General features: G+C 37.1%; 1 protein-coding gene across 3 annotated transcripts in view; it reads left to right on the forward strand.

Annotated features, from left to right (window-relative positions):
* Positions 1-16,507, forward strand: part of grin2aa (glutamate receptor, ionotropic, N-methyl D-aspartate 2A, a) — a 168,526-nt gene that overhangs the window by 134,063 nt on the left and 17,956 nt on the right. For all 3 annotated transcript variants that reach the window (XM_032586856.1, XM_032586857.1, XM_032586855.1), the window contains 6 exons: positions 673-844; positions 1,471-1,624; positions 2,401-2,526; positions 3,800-4,029; positions 9,226-9,386; positions 15,194-15,283. In XM_032586856.1, coding sequence (XP_032442747.1) covers positions 673-844; positions 1,471-1,624; positions 2,401-2,526; positions 3,800-4,029; positions 9,226-9,386; positions 15,194-15,283 — 933 coding nt within the window. The remainder of the gene's footprint in view (positions 1-672; positions 845-1,470; positions 1,625-2,400; positions 2,527-3,799; positions 4,030-9,225; positions 9,387-15,193; positions 15,284-16,507) is intronic.

Genomic DNA, 16,507 nt, shown 5'->3' on the forward strand with positions numbered 1-16,507 from the left:
CTTTGGTGAAACAGAACAGAATGAAAACTGCAGAGTCACAGCCTCAAGTTTTTTTTTTTTTGTTTAGTTTTTGTTTGCTCTCTCACTCTTTGTCATATTTGGATGTTAAATCAAAGGACGAGGTTAGCATCCTCTAATTAGCACACATTTAAAAGTTAAATGAGACTCCCAGGTGGCTGAAAGTTGAAGTGAACTCTTAAACGTGAATGCACTCTGTCATGGGTGTGGGTTTGTGTTTGCGCGCGTGCGAGGGGGTGGGTGGGGGGTGCATGTATGTGTGTGAGTCAGAAGTTTCTGAATTCCTCTGCTCTCAGATTCACACACACAGATGGCAAGATGCTGCAGATTGCAATGCCGTCAAGTCCTCCTTGACTGGAGACGCAGAAGGGGAAGGAGAGAAAGATCTTGGTTTTAAAGTTCTCTGTCATTCAAAGGCATAATCATCGAAACTTATAACTTGAAAAGGATGGATGGAGAGGTTGGGTCTGCAGTTACCAGAATTAGAGTCAACGGTGTGTGTTTAACCAGGAAAAGGAAAGATTGTTGACTCAATTAGCATTTTCTCTCAGTTAAATATTCTCTCTAAGCATGTCTTCTTTTTAGCATCTGTTACCAAGCAAAGCATTGGTTAATTTAGTTATAATGGTGGTCTTTATTTTTGTGTTTCTGTAGCAACACAACTGAGGCTGGTGGAACATATATCAAAAAGTGCTGCAAAGGCTTCTGCATTGACATTCTGAAGAAGATAGCCAAGTACGTCAAATTTACGTATGACTTGTACCTGGTAACCAATGGCAAGCATGGCAAGAAAATCAACAATGTCTGGAATGGGATGGTGGGAGAGGTAAGTCCCTGTGCAAAAAAAGATCACGTCAAAAAGTATATGCTATCAGAAAAAAACAATATTTGGTCTTAAATGCTCCAAAAAATAAAGAAATCTTAGCAAATTCTGAATAAAACCTATTTGTATTTATTTCTTGGCCTCCACCTATAGTGCCATAGAAAATTTTAACAAACTAAAAAATCTAACATTCAAAATCTATCAATTTGTGTGTAACAATCCTGTGAGTTTGACTTTTTCCAACCAAATTAGTGATAGAAATGATCTATTCAATAACATTTTGGATACATTAGGATAAAACTACATGTTTTACAGTTTGGGCGTCTAAATGTTCACTGATGTACAGTACAGACCAAACTTTTGGTCTGTACTCAACACAGACCAAAAGTTTGGACACACTTTCTCATTGAATTCAATGAGAAGGTGTGTCCAGACTTTTGGTCTGAACTGTATATAAAGGCACATTTAATGTGGAAACTACTGAGTTTATTGTAAACAAATTTAAATAATGTCTCTTTAATGTTCTTTATCCCCTGCTCCTTGCTATTTTTCTTCCATTTTTTTTATATCACATCACCTCCTTCCTACTCAATCCTTGCACTCCTCCCTCTTCACCACTTCTCAAAAAGGTGGTCTATAAGAAAGCCGTCATGGCCGTCGGATCTCTGACGATCAATGAGGAGCGTTCTGAGGTCATCGATTTCTCCGTCCCGTTCGTAGAAACTGGGATCAGCGTCATGGTCTCACGTAGTAATGGAACTGTCTCGCCATCAGCTTTTCTCGGTAACTGCTGTCAGTTTTATCAATTGTTTTTGTGTGAGTGTGTATACTTTGATCTGGAGGAATCAGCTCAATTCCTTTCTCACGACACTTGAGAAGTTAACCTAAGGGCGATGAAAACTCTTGCTGTATCGGCTCAGTTTGCTGCGGAGTTTCTCAGCAAGTTCCTGCGCACAAGACATTTCCAAACGTCCACCAACTTGCAAACGGAATTAAGCAAAAATTCCTGCAAGCTGAAACACACAGGCCAATACCAGTATGCTGTACACGGACACAAACTCACACCCAGGTTCACACGCTGACATGGATGTTGCACGCAGTTAGTGCTGTGAAAGTGGCTATTATGGGGGCTTACCAGGAAAACCCTTAAATGGCTGCTTGCCAGCATACACACACTTTTCTTGCACAACCCTCACTCAGTGCTCTGCACTATGCCAACAGTCCCCCCCTACCCCTCTATACATAAAAGGAGAGTTTAATCTCTGCAGCAGAGTTGTGAGCTCAGAGGGAGGACAGGAGTGCTGACACCAGGGCTTCCTATACTATTCTGTGCCTCGCATAATCAAATGCAAGTATATGAGGTTTTCTGTAAGCGCTCTAAATGCACAGGGCACAGCTTGCAATCCACTCTCTTGGTTCCTCCATGTGCACAAAATTGATCTAATTCCTTCAGTTCACTGCAAAACAGACCGAGGAGAAACTAAATGAAAATGTGTGAGAAATTTTGATTTAACCAGTGTTAATATTAATATCTGTACCTTAAATTTTGTCTTTCACAGAGCCATTCAGTGCATCAGTGTGGGTGATGATGTTTGTGATGCTCCTACTGGTGACTGCAATGGCTGTCTTCATGTTTGAGTACATCAGTCCTCTTGGCTTTAACAGAAATCTGGCACAAGGAAAAGGTGAGCTCAACATAAACTTCTTATTTATATATTTATATCGGTACAAACCTAGCTTTAGAAAGATTGGTTAATATACAAGCATTTTTGCATACACTGCCCTAAGCAAGTTGAAATGAGGGTGACTCAATATTATAAAAATGTACTTAAACTATGCAGGAAATCTGGAGAAATTAGCATTTTTAAAGTGACATTTACAATCCTCAACTGCTTTCAGGTGAATTTGCAGAGAGCACTGTAAGTGAAATACTTTTATGGTCCAAAGCAATTGCTAACATTATTAAAGTATGTGCTAACAAAGCTTTTTTGCTTTTTTGTCACCCAACAGCAATAACAACAGCCACAGTATATGCAGTATGCAGAGTACTCAACATAATATGTAAAATTGTTTGCATATCATGTTGCATTCAGTTTTCTACTGAGAACCAAAAAGTGATGCTCCACAAATAGCTTAAGAGTGGTGTAAGAATCTTCAGTGCTTGTGCCAGCTGGCTCTGTCAATACCATAGGGCAACAAATAAATAGCTTAGTTTTGTAAAAATAAGACATACTTTTAGAAGACAAACACTATACCAACCCTAAAGTTGTCACCTTAGCTTAGACTTATTTTATGCATATATATAAATATACTGATATCAATTACATTGCAATAAATGCAAAAAAAACCCATCACAATAATGAGAAATACAATGCCATTTAAATATGCAATGTCTCAGGATATGAGACCTTCTTACACTCCAGGTTCATTGTGACACCCAGAAAAAGTTATATATTTGGAGCCCTTAGAAGGAAAAATAAACTGATATCTTAGAGTAGTTTAGAGCAGTTGTGATAGAGCAGTATCTCAATCACAGCAGTCCCTTTGCTGTGACTGAGATACATTATGTTTATTTGAAATATGTTAAAATATATAATGAAACAATGCAGTGTTTTTGTTGTTTGAAGGAAATGGATAAAATAGTGTCTTGTCTTAGATGTAGGAGATCAAACCACATTTTGAAGAAGGGTAGCACTTCTCATGTCTCTTGTGCTTTCCTAAGAAATCCATGCAAGTTCCTGGTTAGATGTAGCGCAATGACCACTACTTCCACAACTGTGTCCGGTTTTGACTAAGATATGTACAAAAACACTAGGATGAACAGTATGTTTACAGTGAACCCTCTATGCCCCCATCATTAAGTTAGTAACATTGAAAAACTGACGTTTAATATAATGTCTGGTAGTGCAACTTACGTTTACTTTAACTTCTGTCTCTTCCTCTTATTGTATCTCTCAGATCCCCACGGTCCTTCTTTTACCATGGGCAAGGCCGTTTGGCTGCTGTGGGGTCTGGTCTTTAACAACTCTGTGCCAGTGCAAAACCCCAAAGGAACCACCAGCAAGTTCATAGTGTCGGTGTGGGCCTTCTTTGCTGTCATCTTCCTGGCCTCCTACACTGCTAACTTGGCTGCCTTCATGATTCAGGAGGAGTTTGTTGACCAAGTCACTGGGCTGTCAGACAACAAGGTAAGGGCAAACAAAATGAGAAAGGGCTTTGTAAATGTTCCTCGGCAATAATTTAGAATGTCAGTAAGAAGCTGGGCCAATGATTGAATAGTTGAATATAACATACTGTAAATATGCTTCCTATACTAGGTCCTTGGATCTTATTTTGTTAAGAAGAGGGTAAAACTGTGTTCTAAATCCAGCCAGCTTAATATCACTGATTCTCATGTGATGATTATAATGAATGTGAATGTGCAGCATGTGTGTTCCCTGCTCTTTCAATGGCTCTCAACTTTATAATTTTGTTTTACTTCTGGGTATTGTTTTTAATAGCTTGTTCAAATATGGATGTTTTCCCATATTCATGTTAAGGTTCAAGTCTTTTACTTCGAGTTCATATGAGATTTCTAATGACTAAAATAATAGTCTCACATTGGATAAAATGCAAATTTACTTAATTTGGATCACTGCTATTAAAAGCTGTGAATCATTTTGAAAATTAATTCAAAATAACAAAAAAAATATGCATATCCATTTATATTCAAAATGAAAATAAATTGTAGTAGGTTAACACCAATTGTATATTTGGAGGATAATAGTAGTGAACACTGGAATATTTACCAGAATTAATTCTGCCTAATTATCCACACAACACTGGTTAATAAATCAAACACATCCTTTAACAATTTAGGTTATCAGGTTTGCGGCTCCTCCATTTTACAGTTTATAACCATTTTTAGAAGCACTGGACTCAATTGTTCATAATAAGCTCTGCGAACATTCAGTTCCACCAGATTTTTGCCAATCGTTGCTGCTGCTAGTCTGGAGGAGGTGTGTGGGGAAGGCGCAGGGGAGGAGTATTCTGTGAGGCAGAAGCTCAGCTAGATGCTGCAACTCCAAGGAGGAGTTTTAGGTAAATAGGTGGCACATTGTAAATGAGAAAACGTTTAAGCACCCCTGAATGGCTTGCAAAGGGAGAATAAAGAATTTCTCAAACATGCATGAAAGAATCAAAGCAACCCAGGTACATTTTTGAAGAGGGAATGACATTATAAAATGACATCACTCTCAAAAAAATTAATTTTACACAACGTGTTCTCTCTCCCCGATTTAAAGTGGTTGGCATTAACCAATTCCTATTTCTCATAAATAATTTATAACTTAGGTTAAATTTTCAGTTTAGTGGGGAAAATATGTATGACATTCAGGCCTGTACAGGACAGATTAAATAAAAAATACTTTATCTCTTTCTTTCTGTTTGTTCAACTAAAGACTTAATCACTGTTTAAAATGACACCTGTGTTAAATTTTATATTTGAAGGGAAAAGGATTTAATTTACTTAAAATTTACTTAGACTATTGTCTTAGATCAGCATTTCACATAATTAGCATTATTAATCAACTGAGAAGTCATTGCTCTGCTCATTCCTCATTGATTAAGTAGATTTTAACTATGAGATTTACATTATTTTTAACCATCTCACAAATACTACAAGTAGGCATCTCCACTCGGGGATGACTTCCAAGTCGAAGGATGGTTTGTTTGCTGCAGATCACCATCCAATTTCTTGCATTCCTACTGTAACCATTATATCCCAATGCCCAGTATAGTCAATAGTGAGAAAGAAAGACTGGTGACAAGAGATTATTCTAACATGGTGAAATCCTAAAGGGTACTCAACTTTCAAAATGTACATAGCTGTAAAGCTGTCCAATTTCCCGCTCGACCTGATACCAATTTGACGCCAGCTAAGTAGTTGTCGGTTGCTTAGGTTTGTTAAGCAATAGGTCAGCCTGAAAAAGCTGAAGACAAACTAGCTTAAAAGGGTCACATCATTAAAATTTTTGTTTAATTGGCATTTTTGTGAATTAAAATTATTAAATTAAATGATCAAATTTACAACCTATATGACGATACTTGTTTACTATCTATTTCTAAATATGTATATTACATTTTTTGTGGTTAAAAAAAGAGAGAAAGTTGGTCATGCTATGAGGAAGAAAATTTTAAATGCAGGAGGCAAAGGTCAAACAAGATGTAGCGAAACAAATAAAAAAATAAGTGTAAAGGGCAGAGATTTCCTACGGACACAGTTTCAGATGTATGACTTGGTGCTACAAGGCAAAGTGTGATGTCACGAGCTCTGACAACAGGCAGACTCTGAGAAAGAAGGAGGGAGGGACTTAAGAATAAGGGGAACATCAACTGGCATGGGAGAGGGGGAGAGAGGGCAACTGAGGACTAGTGAAACGCCAAGACTTACAAGACGGTACATGACAAACAGGCGGACAGATATGGGGCAGGCTGACAGTTTAGGTAGAGAACGGAATAATGTGGTTGTGTGGGAAGCAACATACCAAGAAAGACGAGGGAGGAATGAGTGGGCCAGACTAAAATTAGGAATGACTGGCCACACTTAAAAAGGCTGAATATTGACCCATTAACACAATATTAAAGCTAAGCTTGATTTTATTTTAACATGCTTGTCTTTTATACAAAGTCAATACTTACCTTTAGACAACTGAAAATCAGAGAAACTCAAATAAGTGACGTTTGTTTAGCTAGAAAAACAATTTAAAAAGGGGAGATTTATGTAAAATTGACTTATTTGAGTATTATATAGTGTCATAATGTTATTCCCTCATCAGAAACATTCTTGGAGTGTTAGTTTAATTCTTTCACATGTTTTTGAGAAATGTTTGTATCTGCTCTTGCAGATCTTTTGGGGGTGCCTAAACGCTTGCTCATACAATGCACCACCTGTTTCCACAAAGCTCCTCTTTGGAGCTGCAGTCCCGAGTCTAGCTTCTGAATCACAGAGCACCCCACACCCCACTCAGCTCCTCCAGACTAGTGGCAGCAGCAATTAGCAAAAATCTGATGGAACCACGAGTCGTCTGAGCTCATCAGCCCAATGCTCTTAAGAATTCTGTTACAACCCCTCCCCCCAATTTTCTTTTAAATGATGTTTGATATGTACAGTATTTTCATAACAACTGAAGGTAACACAGTTACTCAATGGTACTATGTGTCTGGAATTTACATAATAACACCCCATTTAAGTAACACTCAAACTCCTTTAATTCCCATTGTGATTTATTTAAAAGTTTTAAGTTCAAATGTTTGTGTACTGTATTTGTTGTAAATTTATTTTGAGATAATTTATTTCAGACACTTTTTATGACTACAAATGCACAATACGAACTGTGATCTTTGCATTTTAGTTATTGCATGCTAGTTCTTCTTTCTTATTTCAATAATTTACATGGAGTGTACTGAGCCAATGTGTTGGCAAGTATGCGGAGTCTTAGGCTGGACTAGTTTGATAGAATGCCGTGGGGTCTGTTTATATATTACTATGTGACTGCCTCTAGCATTCGTACAAAAGAGATTTGAATAAATAACTCTTACACAGATATGGATTTTAGCTATTCTGTTGCTCTGTTGTCATGGTCTTTGCAGTAAGATTCTTGTACAAGATGCAGTTCTGACCACTGTCTACTAATAGTTTATTCAGACAAAGTGCTTTGCCAATCTGAATTTCCCCAGTGGGCTAGAAATGTCTCATCACTGAACCCTTTGAAATATTTGCCCTCTTCAGACCTTACAGCTCAACCTCAGAAGAGTCACATGCCATGAAAAGAAAGAAAGATGAGGCAAAAGAGGGTTATAATAACCAGTGCTTAGCATGGAGATACAGTAGATGTCCAAGGGAAATTGGTTTGAGTAGTTCAAAATAGTTCATTTGCATTTTGTCTTTAGCAAAACCCACTTGTAATGTAGAACACTTGTACAGTTGGAGACCATTTGACAATTTCTGGCATAAACATGAACAGTGTTGGTTTTTCTGTAAAAACTACGGATGCTCTACATTCAACAAGATAAGTAAGAGAGGAAGAGAGTAAAGTAAGCACTTTTCTAATGAACAAGATAGTTTGACTTTATAAGTTATTGTCGGCAGTTCTTAAAGTTTATGCAACACATTTCAACAACCAGATATTACAATTAAAAGGGCTGCAGTGTGTCATCCGTTGCACCTCTAAGGTTATGAAAATAACAGTGTGCATGGTTGTACGAAAACAAAACACGATCCTTCCCAACAGAGTCTGAACAGTTGTTTCTTTGGTTGAGCCCTGAAATTGCAGATAAAAATTTTGCATGATTGGTAAATAGAAATGTATCTATTTCTGATACATTTCAATGTATCAGAAATAAATACAGAAATGTGTCAGTGGAGCGGTGACTTGCTTTCCCCTTCAAATATCATCAGGACATCTTGTAATTTGTTTGATACATCAAATCCTATGTAATTCTTTTTATATGAAATAAAAATGTAAATAGGTAACTGTATTTTGCTGTCTAATGTCATAAAATAAATGAAAAGGTGTCTACAGGCTTCTAGATAAGGAAATCCCTAATAATTAAAATAAAGTAAACAAAGGTAAAAATAAAGATGCATCGTAGTACATATCTTGCAAATTTGTAGGCATGGAGTCAAGTATTCAGAGTAGAGTTTACATAGTGACCTGTGAACTGCAAAAGCACTTTTTCTTGAGATGCACAGTCATAATATTTACATTTTAAATTACTTTCTTGATCCTGATTATACATTGTTGCCTCTGCAAGTAATAGATTCTGTGTTATAACAAATAAAATGCAAATAAAATGTGTGATATGCTGCTTTTTAGTTTACTCAGGAGAGCTACAAATATTTAAATAATTTGCAATTTGAAATCTGTAATATTTATAAAGCATTGTTTTACAAATTGAATAGAGAAGTTTCAGCAGGAAACTTCCAAACCCCAAATTAAAAAAGCTGAAAGGGATATTACACATAAGTTTCTGACATGAAGGGAAGGTTGTGGCAAGCTGGCTTCTAGAATTTCTTGACATTGACAACGATATACTGTATCTTGCAGGAAATGGTAGCTTGAGGTAAAGTAAAAAGACTAGGAACAAATCAGAACAAAAACGTAATTGACTCTGAATCCATCTGTATGATTGGATTTAATTATTTTTGTGTCTAAATGTATTGAGGCGATACTTTTGGAAATTGGCAGCATATGAAAAAAAAAAACTGTTGGACCTGTTTGAACTTACCTTCTTTACAAAAGATCTATTACAATTTTTTCCACCTCTTTTTTCTCTGTTTTATAGTGTAAGCTTAGCAGTTTTTTATTATTCTATCCGGCTCTTGTTTGCTTGTCCCACCGCAGTTTCAGAATCCATATGCGTACTCTCCTCCGTTCCGCTTTGGGACAGTCCCGAATGGATCCACTGAAAGGAACATCAGGAAGAACTACCCAGCCATGCACCAGTACATGGTGAAGTACCATCAAACTGGTGTTGTGGACGCACTTGTCAGCCTCAAATCAGGGTAAAAATGCATGTTTTCTTTTGTTTTCATCTTGGAAGTGCTTCTTAACACCGTTTGCACAAATTCAAATTTAGATTAATATGGAGTTTTGGTATTTTGTACATGTGGGTATTATTATTCAAATGTGTGAGCTTGGACTGGGCTTCATTAAAAAGAATAGCAGAGATAATTTTAATATTGGTTCCATTAGTAGGACTGATGTTGTGTGGCTGTCTGTGTATCTGTATTCCTGGGAACAAATGAAAGGTGATTGGGGTTATCACAAGTTAACCAAGGACAAATTCAAGAGTTGGATAACTTTGAGAAGGTTTGGCTGGATAGGAAGTTGAAGTTGGTCAAAACAAAAAGAAGAAGAAAGAACACTATTGTGTGGGGAAAAGGGTGAAGTGGGTGATGTAAGATATCCATTGGATGAAATAAAAAGACAAGAAACAACAAAATGCAACACTAGTATCCACATTAGTATCCATATTTACTTTCGCAAACATGTGTGAAGTTACATGCCTGTAACTGCTTAGGTTGTTTGCAGTTCATACAGAGCTCACATGCAAGTCGCATATATTTGCAAATGTAAATGGCCAACGCAAAAAAAAAAAAATCTGATTTGACCAGAAATCGGAATTGAGCATTTAGACCTGCAGTGTAAATTTAGATTAGGTCACTTTAGCTTAGGTCACCTGTATGAGAACGAGTACGAAGTTTACACATTTTGAATGTTTTTACTTACTGTGGTCTAGTTGAACCTTCACTGAGTTTGAAAAATGTGACTTGAATAAATACTGCATAGCTTGCTACTATAAAGTAAGTTACACAGTTATTGGAAGGAAAATGAATGCAGGTCATAACTGGAGCAGAGGCTCAAAGAATTTTACATAAGTGTGATATATTCTGTGACCTATAATTGTGTGCACCTATATATGCTAGTTTTTAATCTTTGGAGTTATAACATATGTCTAGAAGTTTGATATTACATCTGTGTTACATGCCTCAGAAATGACAGTAGATAATATAAAGATATTCTCATGTTCGTCATGTATGTCTGCACAGCAAGCCAGCTGAATATGTGTGCATTCATTTATACTCTGGGTAATATTTCTATTTGACAGCATTAGTGGATAAGCAACACTGCAGCAAGCTTGATAGCAGGATTAGGTCTCATAATACATAATGCTGACAAGATTTTCAAATAAAATCTGTTACAGTCACAAGAATAGAACCTGTTAAAATCGATTTGAATGTAAATGCAAATAACACCCAAGCTTTAACTCTTGACTTTTTAATACCATCAAATATTGTATTCATACACCTTCTTGATCTGATGCACATTCTGTAATTATCTGTTCTAGTTTTACTTAGTAACGTGAAGATGTTTAAATTGCTAATTTAGTGTAAGATTATTTACATTTTAATTTTGATTTGATGGAGCAAAACAAATGTCAAGAATTTCACAAGTCATTGTTTTGGGAATTTTTTAAAACTGAATTGAAGTTTAATAACGTCAAAAGTTGTAAACAATATTAGGAAGGCATTCGCTTTCTAATATTCGTAAAGGGATTTTGGATTTAAGAGTCAAAGAGCTGTACATGAAGGAACTCTGAAGGAGCATTTCCACAACTCAGTCATAGAATAAGTCTACAGAGAATAGTAACACTGCAGGATAAATTTAAATAAATAAAACGCAATGTAAATGAGGATCTAGGGCTGGATGATATGACTAAAAAATGTATCTCGACAAAAGCATTTCTCATCAGTAGATATCAATAATTATTGATTAGTTTTCTTTGTTTGAAAAATCTGAAATACTTCCAAACTGGTGGGGTTACCTTTCCTCTGTTATCCACAGATTTCACTCCACATTGTTGTTTGTTTATTTGTTAAGCAGTTATGAGGCACAGTGGCAAAACCTGAAACTGCTGCGCATGTTACTCAACAGGTTGTTGCTACCTTACCAATGAGGGAGATGCTGATGTCTTCAACCTTGGTACACTGGCTGAGTAAAGTTGAGCAGCAACAAAGCCTTTCCTCTGCTTGTATCCCCCAAAATGCCATGCAGTTCTTGATCGTTCTTCAGTGAAATTATTGAACAATCTATCGAACGCAATTTCCATTGATATTGATCACTTGTCTATTGCGATATATATTCTTATTGATTTATTGCCCAGCCTTAGGATCTACCATTTACTTCTTACATAGGTCCGGATTATTAGTCTGATATTTTTGGTTCAATAATCAATATCTGCCACAAAAAATGATGCACGTTTGTAGTACAGGGTGCTGATGGTGATGTGCAAACCATAAGACTGACCTCATAATGCAAGTTCAAGTAAGTATTTTTTCTGATTTACCTACATTGTGGATGATTGCATGTCTGCCTAATTGACAATTTAACTTCCTCAATTAAATATGTCTATACAGAGTCCTAGTTCAATACTTTTGTTTTTCTTTTTGGCGATCGACCAATCTTTGGTCCCAAGAGGAATTTCTGCAGAACATTAATCTTTTTACAAAGTCCTCTGATTTACTGCATAGTTCAACAGTTTTTACAGTTTTTTGTAAACAGTTTAGTTCAGTGCTAAGGGGTATAGCCACAATATATTTGAACTTAAAATAATCTTCACAGCCTGCTTGAATGTACAGGTCTTTTAGTTTGGCATGCACATGTTGTTACTGCATCTGTCGAGGCATTGCCTGGCACTTATTTAAAATTAAAAATAAAAAATCTAACAAAATCTCCAATCGGTTCGTTACTGGCTACTGTTTCAATTTCTTGGACATAATAAAGGTAAAATATTATTTTTTCACCGAAAAAGACCAGAAACATAGCAAACCCTGAACCTAAGATTAAGAACTTATCACATTTTGTGTAGCGTTAAACCTGGTGCAAAGAACATTTTTGGAACGTTTAAGCTCTATTTGTACATGACTTGTTGATAAATTAACTGATCAAAATGTATCAGTGTCGTTTTGATCTGTATTGTTTATGTAACAAATAATTTTTTTTGCTTCATACTTTTCTTTTGAATTCTATAAAATTAATTGGCTTGTGTTTCAGCTGTTTTGCGAACAGATCTACCCCATTCATCAGCAGCTGTTGAGACACAGTGCGCAGAACTGGTCACATGACATAAGTAATAATACACTGAGAAAAAAATATTAACATTGGAGGTTAGTCATTTCCTATGTTTTTCACAGGAAACTATGAAACGTGTGTAAGTTTTGCAATCTTAGTGCATCATCAATTGAGTTCAATTGAGTTCAGTCTTTTAAATGGTCTGATTCTTGGAATTGGATTAGTCATCTCTAGGAATACCTCTATCCTTCAGTAATTTTAAAACTAGACTTGGATTTAAAGTGACAGTTAAGAATTTGATAATCATGGTTCTTTTAAGAGGTGAGAGGCAGTACTTAATTCTCTTAGCACTTTCAGTTATTTTTGGAAAAGGCCTTAGTGTTCCAGGTAGTGGCTAGCACAGGTTCACGAGAAGACATTTGCTATAGTGAAATGGCTAAATTCTCAACACTGAAAAAACTTCTTTTGTAGAGATTGTGTGATGAAACCTAAACCCACTTCAAGTTGGTATTAGATGATTATTTACACTAATATAAAGAAGTGTTTGACCACTCGCAGATTTGAACTTACAGATTTAAAGGACTTCAGTTTCTTTCTTTTTCTCCATCCAGACATTGGATTTGCTCATGCTCTTCAGATTGTTGTCCTGCTGCAATTGATTTTCGTGCAGTGTGTGCTTGAGTCCCAGGTCATGAACTAATGGCTGTGTATTTTCTTTCATGTTTCTCTTGTAGGGAGCCGAATTCATGGTTCCATCAATTATAACAAGTTGTCCAGGTCCTGAAAAGCAAACCAACCCAAGACCATCACACTACCACCATCTTGTTCGACTGTCAATCTTTTTATGAAGTTCTGTGTTAGTTTTACTCCAGATGTAACAAGACGCACTCTTCCGAAAGGTTCCACTTCTGTCTTGCCAGGGCACCGAGTTTTATGCTTGACATCTTAGGGAAGAACAAAATGTTTACTTGCGTATGTGAGATGGGCCTTTGGGTTTGGTTGGTGAACAATTATTTTCACTTCTGGACTCTTTCTTACGCGTCAATCATGAACTCTGACCTTTACTGAGACAAGTGAGGCTTGAAGTGAAGATATTGTGCTGGGTTCTTCTGTAAACTCCCTCATGGGGTTTCAAAACACTCTTGAAGTATTTTTAGTGGACTGGCCAGTCCTGGAAGGAGTCACGAGTCTTCTGTGTTTACTCCATTTGTGGATAATTTGCCAGACTCCCCTAACCTTTAGAAATGGCTTTGTAACTTTTTCCAAGTTGATGGATGTCAATGACTCCATTTCTCATCTATTCCTGAACTTCTTTAGATGGGGTCATAATATATTGCTTTTTAAGCTATTTTGCCAGACTTCATGCTGTCAGGGCCAGTTTTCTTTGGAAAGCTTTTTCCCTTATTAAAGTAAATCATTTAAAATCTACAGTTTGTATTTATTCTGGTTGAAGTGTGGCACAAACCCTAAAACAGAAGAAAACCTCTAAGTGGTTCCATTTGTAATCATATTTAAATTGACTTATGTAGTTATTTACTATGAATACCATACAAGTATGAAAAAATAACCTTCCCATCTAAACATTAATTCAAATATGCAACATTTTTGGCATATAAGTCAGAAGTCAATTTGTTACAAAAGTAAAACAGCAGCGTTTCAGGTAAAAGGCTGTATTATTCATTTTTTACTTTGCTTTAATTTTCCATCAGTTAATCTCTCTCGTTGGTTTCGCTTAGCATGCTGTTGTTTGTTGCTAACGTCTACTTTTGTCGTGACTTAGCTCTGACTGTAAGCTCAAAAACTAAGAACTTCTTGCAGGTTATTCATTTATTATTAATTATTAGAATCTAACTCTAAAAAGTCTGAACTATCCATTCATAGCTAAGGATAAATTTTTGCAACGTTTAACCCGACATTTAAAAGGTTTCATTGAAGCACTTCATAATCTATTGCTACTCTTTCTCCCTAATACAAGGATTTGATAAATGTTTGGTTACTGTAGAGCGTCCTATTTTCTAAAAGACATGCACAAGCTTTTAGAAAGGCAGTGGTCCACAATCTCATTTAGGTAGTCATACACGCCTACCGATGTGTAATCTCTGTTCTCCATGTTGGGACACACGTATTCCTTGTTGACAGTGGTGGGTTAAGTTAATTACACAGCTAACCTATCAGCTGTGAGCGTCTTCTAAAGGGCTGGGTCTGACATTCTAGAAAATGCCAGCCAGTCACCAGACTATTAGCGGGGTTCTGAGTGTCTGAGTCTGGTGTTTGTGCGTGCGCCGAGATAGCAAGAGAGCAGTGGCCAGTGACAGTATCAGTTACATTAGAAATGTCAGTCAGGGGCTTGGATCTTTTTTTTTTCCTCTTTTACTTGTTTACTAGTCTCTGTGTGGTCCGAGGCAGGACAGTGTAAATGTTTGTGAGGGTCTGAAGTTTGTTTAGAATGCCTATGTGCCTCCAAGGGCCTATCATCAATGAAGCGTTGCGTATTGAACCGTCAATCCCCTCTGTGTCCTTTGTGTTTGGATACGCTTGGATTGCAGGCCTATTGGAGATGATTTAACACTTCACAATTGATCTGCAACCAACATGCTTTGAAAAATAAGGCGGTGCTTTGCCTTCTGTCTCCTTCTGTGCACTTCTTACTCATTCTTTATAAAAATAAGATGTGAAAGACCTCCTTTTTCAAAATCTCTTTTCTTTCATTGTTCTCTGTTCTGTTGTCCCTATACAGCAAACTGGATGCCTTCATTTATGACGCTGCAGTGTTGAACTACATGGCTGGGAGAGATGAAGGGTGTAAGCTTGTGACCATCGGCAGCGGGTAAATAAAGCTACAATTCTTAAGTAACAGATAGCCATTTATCCAAAACATTGGTAGAGAAAAGGCTCTGTGGCATTGCCCAGCTCAGGCACAGCAGATCCGGTGCAGCTTATTTTTGGGACAGTGAGTCATGCAGTGACGGTAAAAGAAGCTGACATTTTGGGAACGTGTCTAAAATCCGTTTGAATAGAAAGGGATTCCCTTTTACTGTGGTTTTGCTAATCTATACCTGATCAGACGTTAAATCCACAGGTTATTTCTATTTCCAAAAGCAACACAACAAAATTTGCAAGACAAATACAATCTGTTGTTGATATTAATTTATATTTACTGGAAAGACTAACACTGCACAGTAAGCTGATTACACAAGCTACATCAGGGGTGAACCTCAGGCCATCCTCTATAGCATAGGTGTCAAACTCTGGCCCGCGGGCCAAATTTGGCCCGCAGTGTAATTATATTTGGCCCGCAAAGCAATTTCAAATTAATATTAGAGCCGGCCCGCCGGTATTATACGGTGGCAACACTGTGACGCCCCATTCACCGCTTATACTGCAAATCCCATAATGCTCTGCTGTTTTTTTGGCGCGTCAGTCAGGACAGAGGCAGACACGCCTCCTCCTCTGTGTCACTAGCACTTATGGTAGCGGACATGGATGTATTAGGAAGGTGGTGATCCGCCTTCTTGCGCACTCCTTCGGTGAAAGCCCCGGCGCACCCCGCATCCCCGCATCTCTCCCCCAAACCACACTGCGACCTCAAACTACAGCTGTCACTGTGTTACCCTACCAAAAAATGGCAAAAAGAAAGACAGAAAATAGAACTTTTCTGGACAGGTGGGAGACAGAATATCTGTTTACATATGTATGTGAGCAACTTTTCTCCTCAGTGAAGATGACGAAAACGTCTCACAGGAGGCGTCTGACTGACGAACACCTTTGTTCGATAATGAAGGTTTCCTCAGCTCAAACCCTGAGCCCCGACATTGATGAACTGGCATCCAAGAAAAGATGCCAGATATCTGGCTTGGCTGCATCAGAGTAGATCAGTGTGTTGCAAAATGAGCAATAAATAAGTTTTCTATGCACCTTTTCTTGTTACTCCAAGGCCTGAATGGTTTATTCATAGTTTATTTAATGATTTATTCATAGTTGTTATGTTATTTTATTTTCAAATTTATTAGCCTGTGTACGAAGCAAATTTTGACATTTACCTCAGAAAGGA

Source organism: Xiphophorus hellerii, chromosome 16 (genome assembly GCF_003331165.1).
Source record: "Xiphophorus hellerii strain 12219 chromosome 16, Xiphophorus_hellerii-4.1, whole genome shotgun sequence".
NCBI classification, from domain to species: domain Eukaryota; kingdom Metazoa; phylum Chordata; class Actinopteri; order Cyprinodontiformes; family Poeciliidae; genus Xiphophorus; species Xiphophorus hellerii.